Genomic DNA, 7,503 nt, shown 5'->3' with positions numbered 1-7,503 from the left:
CAGCCGCACCCCCCCACCTTTAAGGTGATGGGGGGAGGGGATTCTGAATACTCCTGTGAAGCCTGTCCCTCTCTCCAGCCCTCGGGAGGAGCACTGCCTTAAATTCTCTTCGGACAACACAGCCATCATCTAATTTATCTCGCTTGGAAATCCAGTCTTGAAGGCACCCTCTTCCTTGAAAGTGAAGCCTCGTGGTAGCACCATGCGGTCAGCCAGTCACCAGCTAGGAAGGTGTCACGGGCCCTTTCCCATTGTGTATGTGTGTTTTTAAATAAAATGTTGACTTGGCCAATTGCAGGAGTTCTTATTAAATTAGAAGAAGGCTGTCAAACCAGAGTGAAACACGTGCTATCTGGGGACCCACTAGGTTCCTATGCCCACCAGAGGGGAGAGGAGGAAAGAATGCATGTCATCCTGGCCTCAGAAGACTTGTGTATTTTCAAAGTACACTGAGGGTGGAAACCAGCATAATTCACATAAGACTCAAAAGCAACTTGGGCAGCCTTATGAAAGCGGGAAATTCTGACACATGGTACACCATGGATGAACCTTGAAGACATTATATTAAGTGAAGCGAGCCAGACATGAAAGGACAAAGACTGTATGATTTTAGTTACATGAGGTGCCTAGAGTAGGCAAAATTCACAGAGACAGAAAGTAAAATGGCGATTGGTTGCCTCCAGAGTCTGGAGGGCGGAATTGGGAGTATTTAATGGGTAGGTACAGTTTCTGTTTGGGAGGGTGAAAATATTCTATTCTGGTTGGGTCTTCCTTGGTAGCCCAATGGGTAGGCTCTTTGCTTCCACTGCAGGGGCTGCAAGTTTGATTCCTGGTTGGGGAACTAAGAACTCACATGCCACCAAAAGAAAAAAAAATACATTCTGGAGATGGTGGTGACGGCTGCACATTAATCTGAATGTAATTAATGCCTAAAAATTGTTTAAATGGTTAGCTTTTCTGTTACGTATATCTCACCAAGAGTTTTTCTTCTCTTAAAGCAATGCAGGACCTTCTGTCTAAGGCTCCTAAGTAACTGACAAGCTTCTTGGGAAATGGAGAAAGACAGAGATGCCCACCTACAGCCCAGCAGAGGCAGCACCGTGTTCTAACAGCTAAGCCTTCTTGCAGGTCTAGAGAATACAGGTCTGTCATCTCAGGGGCAGTGCCCACGAGTAAGCCAAACTCTGCCCCCACCACCCCAGCTCCTAGTGCAGGGAGGTGACCCACCAAGCAGTCCCAGCCAGGCAGGACCAAGCGGAGATATGAGAGGAGGGACATTTGGACCCATAGTGGGAGGATGGTTAGGACTCCTCACTTCCACTTCAGGGGGCATGGGACCTGTGGGGACCTGCCCCAAGGACCAAGAGCCAGTTTTCACTCATCATGACCACTGCAGGCCTAGGAAAGGGTGTTGACACCAGGGACCCTGGGAGGTGAGACCAAAGTGGGTCGGCCCACATGGTCTCCCATGAACAAGCGGCAGAGCCCTGGGGAGGGACCTGGAAGGTGGGGTGGTGCCCTCCATCGGGCAGGCCTCTGCACAGACGTTTCTCACCATCCACAAGAAAAGACTTCTGCTCAGTGAGGCTCCCAGGTGTAGCCACAGAACTGGCCCTTCCTCCAGGGGCCCCATGAGGAAGCCCACCTGTCCCGAAGGCCGGGAGGAGGAGGGGGGAGACCCCAGGAGAAAGGCGAGGGCACATGAGGTCAGGGCTGGAGATGGGGTTTGAGTCCAGGTCCTCACCCTGGACCTGGAGGCTCAGCCTGGACTTGAAGGCTCTGTCCTCAGCCTGAGCCTTCAGTCAGGATACTCAGGTGACCCAAAGCTGGCCCACTCCCTGTGCCACCACCTCCCAAGCCTCGTCCCTAGCCTGGGTTGCTACCTTCTGTTGCCATGGAGATACTGCAGGCCTTTGGGTCCCACTTCTTCCCCACTGTAGGGTGGTTTCTGGACTGTAGCAGTGAACAGGGGCTCACAAAGGTCAATTTTTATTTTAAATTTTTTAAAGTTATCCTATTTTTTAAATTAACTCATTAATTTGGCTGGGTCAGGTCTTAGTTGAGGCACTAGGATCTTTTCCTTGTGCACTCGAACTCTCTATTTGTGGCATCAAGGCTCAGTAGTTGCAGAACACAGGCTTAGTTGCCCAAGGCATGTGGGATCTTAGTTCCCCAACCAGGGATTGAACCTACATTGCAAGGCAGAATGTTTACCACTGGGCCATCAACGAAGTCCCTGGATGTTGATGTTATGTGCAAAATATATATTAACATCTTAAGATGTACACTCCTCTGTTATTGATGACACTGACAGTGGGAACCCTGCCTCACACAGCCCTAGGAGAAGGCTGGCCTTACACCTTGGCTGGTCCAGGGAGACACCAGGAATGGGAGGTGAGCTTCTGAGAACCTTCCAGGATATCCTGGAAGAGCCAGGCTTCCTCCACCTCCAGCCACAAAAGCAGGTAGATTAATGAACAGAAGAGGCTACAGCCCCATTTAGCGCCTTCCTCCAATTGGCATGCTGTTCCAATTAACGTCATTACTCTTATAGACTGATTTCATTATAAGTGTTATAAATGTAAATGAATAATTTATATGGATGCCATATTTTCAGTTTTATATAATGGAATTTGATGTGGTTTCTATTGACAAGGGGGACTTCTCTGCTTTAAAAAAAAAGGCACCCCTGGAGCTGACGAGAGCTGCCAGGCTGCCCACTAGACACCAGACGAATGGACAGGGCGACCAGTCCAGGTTGGAGAAGGCAAAACAGCGGGAGAAACTTCCTCAGGAGGCCGTGGTGACCATACCTGATGCCTCTGAACCTTGTCCTAAGGAGACTGAGGCAACTGGAAGCTTGTTGGGGATTCACTGTCAAAAAGAGACCATGATTAACTCTATATAGAGTTGTACAGAAAAGGAAACGCTAGTATGAAGTGTTGCGCCGGATTCAGTTCTGAAGAGGGATTAAACAGTCAATAGCCAGAAAGCTATTGATCTGGTCGAAACTATCAAAAAAGGAAAAAGAAACGCCAGGCCGGGGATGCACGTGGAGGGGCGGCCGCAAGCGCCGCCGGGGTCGCCAGAAGCCCCACGTGTCTGAGAGAAGCAGAAATCTGGATTTTTAGGCCAAACAAAACTTGCGTGGGCTGGCTGCAGCTGGTTTGCAGAGCACCCCCGACTCCTAGCGGCGGTCCTCGGGCAGGCAGGGGAGGGGCGGGGGCGCAGGAAGTCAGCGGCTTCCTGCGCTCGCTCGGGCGGAGCCCTCCCCGGGGAGTGCCTCTGGGCGTCGCCACTGCTCCCCGCGGGCTCTGTTCCTTCTGCGGAGAAGCACCCGGCCCCGCCGGTGGCTGCTCGGCTCCCCGCGCCCGCGGCGCCGCCTTCTGGTGGCCGTGGGGAGCGCCGCTGTCAGGCCCGGAAAGCCGAGACATCCGAATCCAGGGTTCGTGATCAGAAGCACAACTTGCAGGTTTTCTTGGAACCTCAGGCACTCAGACGCATCATAATTCCCTACTTAATGATGCTCACGCGCTGATCACCGGCTTCTGACCACATTTAACTACACGCCTCTCACCCCATCCCCGCTCCTAGTTCTCCTTTCTTTCGAAATCTCCATTCACCACACCTTTGCTTTTCTTACCGCATAATTCTAGTTTCACTCGATGTATTGCCTAAAAAGTGCAGATAAGTATGGCAGTTCTTTATAATTAAACGAAAAGGACCCCATGCCGTATGTCATCCTTTCATTGTGTTGCTGTAACAGACACACCACCCCCCGCCCCCACCTCCTTTCAGGCAACACTTAGCATCCTCTCGGCCCTTTTTCACACTATCTCTTAATCCAGACAAGGACCACGTGTCTGCCCCGCAAAGGCTGTGACCAGTTTCACTCCAGGGCAAGCACAGAGCTGGGCCGCAGGCTTCACTGACAGCTTTTGACTGCCACACCAGAGCTTTCCTGTGGACCCCGCCATGGGTGTGCAGCCCGCAGTTAGGAGAGTTCCTGCCCGTAGGGGGATGCTGGCTAATTGGACACAGCAGTCAGTGGGTACATTTGTCCTCCTCACCCGAGACAGACTGGCCTGTGTTTAGCTGCTCAGCCGACTCTTTGCGACCCTGTGGATTGTAGGCCGCCAGACTCCTCTATCCACGCCAGGCTCCTCTGTCCATGGGATTCTCCAGGCAAGAATACTGGAGTTGGTTGCCATGCCCTTCTCCAGGGGATCTTCCCAACCCAGGCATGAAACCCAGGTCTCCTGCATTGCAGGCGGATTCTTTACCGTCTGAGCCACTAGGGAAGCCCAGACTGTCCTGAGGCAGATTTTAATACAGTGTCTCCCATGGGACCCTGCAAACGATCACACAGGGTGGTCCATTCGGCAGCTTCCTACTGGCTTCACTGCCCAGGTAGGTGGTCCATCTGGGTCTGTGAGTACAAGCCAAAAATAGGCCACAGCTGTGCCAACTAACTGCCTTACTCAGGGGCGACCTTGGAAGACAGTAGGGAAGGTTGCTGACCCCAGTGGTTGGAGCTCGGAGCATCTGACTCTTCCAAGGAAAGAAAATAGCCTGGAGGGAGTGGTGAACGGCCAGGGACAACCCCCCACGGCCCCCTGCAAGAAGTGGGTGGGCATAAAGCCACCAAGATTCTCAAATGAGCAAGTCGTTTGAACAAGAAGTGAGTCACCTTCCAAATAAAATTCCTGGTTAAGGAGGCCACTGAATGCCAGGAAGAAGGCAACCCAGGAAAACCTCTACACAGATGAATCTATTTTACAATAGCCAAGACAGGTGATTGACAGAGTTAAAATGGGCGGGCAGAGCGGACCAGAGGATCGTGAGCCTGCGCGTAGGAAGCAACGCGAGAACCTGGAGTGAGTCCGCGAGTCCTGCGCGCGAAGATCTACTCGGTGCGAGCTGACTCCCCTCAGACCAGGTGAACCAAAGCCATGGGACAAGCAGGGACAAAATTCAGGTATGGATCGTCTCTCCGGATTCACCCCACCCAGGGGGAAGCCCTGCATATTCCTGAACTTACAGAATACTGGCTGTAGTTTTGCGGGGGGTTCTTTGGTTGGCTTTGGTCTGGACTGTGCTTGCCTCTCTTTCGTAAGAACCTGCTAAGGGTCACATGCAAGTTCCAGGATAGGCGTTTCCCTGTAAAGTTCGCCGAGCATAACATTTGAGACAGCGCCTTCTTCCTGGGAGAAGAAAGGGTGCACGGTCTTTTCACCTGAGGTTTTGGATGGCCAGGGGTGCAGCACGGGGTTTCCACGCTTCCTTGGGAGCTGCACCCCCTCTGTCAGGCCGATGAAAGCCGGGAGCTTTACTATGGACTCTGGGTGCTTAGGGAAGAAGGTGGCCTCGTTCATTTCAGCCACGCTCGACGCTTCCAACGTGGACGGAACTGCCACTTCCCTCATACCTGGCTCTTAGTCTTCAGTCTGAGGTATGGCCAACAGTTTATTTTTTAAGTGGGGGTGGGGGTGGCGGCGAGTTTGCTTCTACCTGGCGTAGCGCACAATACACTCATGGCCCTGAATTCTCCAGTGAGAGAGCTTCAGTGTTTGGACACAACTTGTTATCATGTGAACTGTTGGTGGGTGTGCAGGCGTCTCTATAACGGCTTCACAGGCCAAACGCTTTTGCTTAGTGACCCACGCTCCCCTCAGCTGCCTTCCAAGTAGCCATCTTAAGAGCTGCATCACAGCTCAAAGAGACGTTTCACAATCAGTTAACAAGCAACTTGGTGGTAACCACAAATTATGGCAAAAATCCCAGCTCCACTGGCCCCTTTGCATATTGTCTAATTAGAGACAGTACATCCTACACCTGAGAATATTCCTGTAAGCTCCACCCCGAGACGTCAGACCTGTGGCCGTATTTGAATGAGGGCCTCGATACCCAATAATCTTGGAAGTGCTTTACGCACTGTACCCTAGCACCTCCTTCAGACCAGTGAGTAACAGGTGCCTGTTACTCATTGCACAGCTGATGGAGGCCTTTTACCATGACGGCTCCTCTGGTTCTCCTGGCCCTCTGAGCTGGTGGTGGTGTTTTAATAAAAAGTATAATAGACAATGGACGTGAGTCTCAGTGAACTCCGGAAGTTGGTGATGGACAGGGAGGCCTGGCGTGCTGCGATTCACGGGGTCAAAAAGAGTCGGACACGACCGAGTGACTGATCTGATCTGACAAACCAGAAGAACATAGAGGTTGAAGAAATTTTGGCAAAAAATATAATAGACAAATAAAATGTTACATATTTAAAGGAGATAGTGTGGTGATTTGACATATGTCTACTGTGTGAATGATTACCACAGTCAGGTTAACACGTCCGTCACCTCACAGCTACCATTTTTTTTTTAACGTGTGTGGTTGAGCTTCTGATTTTGAGAATTTCCTCCTGCCATTGAGAAGCGACTGTGAACGTGACTAACCTCTGGTCGAAACGGCCTCCAACTTGACATCCTGCAAATCTGAACTAAATTCCGTAGGTGGGATGAGCTCTAGGAAGTTCTGTCGTGAAAACACTATGGATCTTGCAATTAAGCCCAGTCCCTAAGCCTCTGACTTCACCCACAGGTGTCTTCCCTTATGGAGTACTAGTCTCATGAAAGCCAGCTGACAAGAATCAGTGAAGAAGCCCACCCTGCTCCAAGGTGAGCAGGTCCTCTATAATGCTAGAGCCTTTCAGTGAAGGCAAACGGTTGATGGCCTGCAGCAGTGGGTGTCCCATGTGATGAGCTGAATTTCACGTGGAACTTTCTAGTCAGTGCACTGCCCACCCCTGGTCTCCCAGGAATCAGTGAACAATATCTGTGTATCAGCTCATGGACTGTCACTTATGACCCAGCTTTAATGGTCAGGTCTTTGGGCCCCCCAGGACTGGACTCTTAAAGAGATCCCATATACTGGATGATCTCCCCTTGGAAACATAACAGTTTTCAGATTCAACATTTACATTATATGTATAGTTATATGAAGTAACCACACCTAGAGAACAGTGTTGAGACAAACATATGTGGAAAAGCCAACACGTGTGGCCATTACCTCTTGCTGCTGTTTAGTCGCTAAGTTGCAGGTGACCCCATGGACTATAGCCTGCCAGGCTCCTCTGTCCATGGGATTTCCCAGGCAAGAATACTGGAGTGGGTTGCCATTCCCTTCTCCAGGGGATCTTCCTGACCCAGGGATCAAACCCGGGTCTCCTGCACTGCAGGCGGAGCCATCACCTCTACTGCAGACCAGCGGACTGTGCTCAAGTCCACCATAGTTGTAATGGAACCACCATAAAGCTTGAGATGCCTGGTGAGGAATCGTGGAAGTAAGTCTTCACTGCAAAAACTTGTATCGTTGGTCCACTATCCTAGAGTCCTCAATGAGGACTTCCACAGGGCCACCTGGTCTGTCTTCACCTATTGGCAGCTTGCACAAGAGTGACTGGCCCCTCTGTCTACCTGAGCTCCTAGGCATTCAAGGGCTTTTGCACCTGCTTTG

General features: G+C 51.2%; 1 protein-coding gene across 2 annotated transcripts in view; it reads left to right on the top strand.

Annotated features, from left to right (window-relative positions):
- CMTM7 (CKLF-like MARVEL transmembrane domain containing 7) overlaps positions 1 to 7,243 on the top strand; it is a 56,469-nt gene extending 49,226 nt beyond the window's left edge. The window contains exons 5-6 of one of the 2 annotated variants that reach the window (XM_010835552.1): positions 6,589 to 6,665; positions 7,226 to 7,243. In XM_010835552.1, coding sequence (XP_010833854.1) covers positions 6,589 to 6,620 — 32 coding nt within the window. In that variant the 3' untranslated portion in view covers positions 6,621 to 6,665; positions 7,226 to 7,243. Of the gene's footprint in view, positions 1 to 998; positions 4,176 to 6,588; positions 6,666 to 7,225 lie in introns of those variants that run through there. The other variant, XM_010835551.1, reaches the window with a different exon arrangement.
- Positions 7,244 to 7,503: the final 260 nt, after the last annotated feature.

Source organism: Bison bison, unplaced genomic scaffold (assembly GCF_000754665.1).
Source record: "Bison bison bison isolate TAMUID 2011002044 unplaced genomic scaffold, Bison_UMD1.0 scf7180017864043, whole genome shotgun sequence".
Taxonomy (NCBI): Eukaryota; Metazoa; Chordata; class Mammalia; order Artiodactyla; family Bovidae; genus Bison; species Bison bison.
Note: the sequence above shows the minus strand (reverse complement) of the source record. Positions and strands in the feature narration are given on the sequence as shown.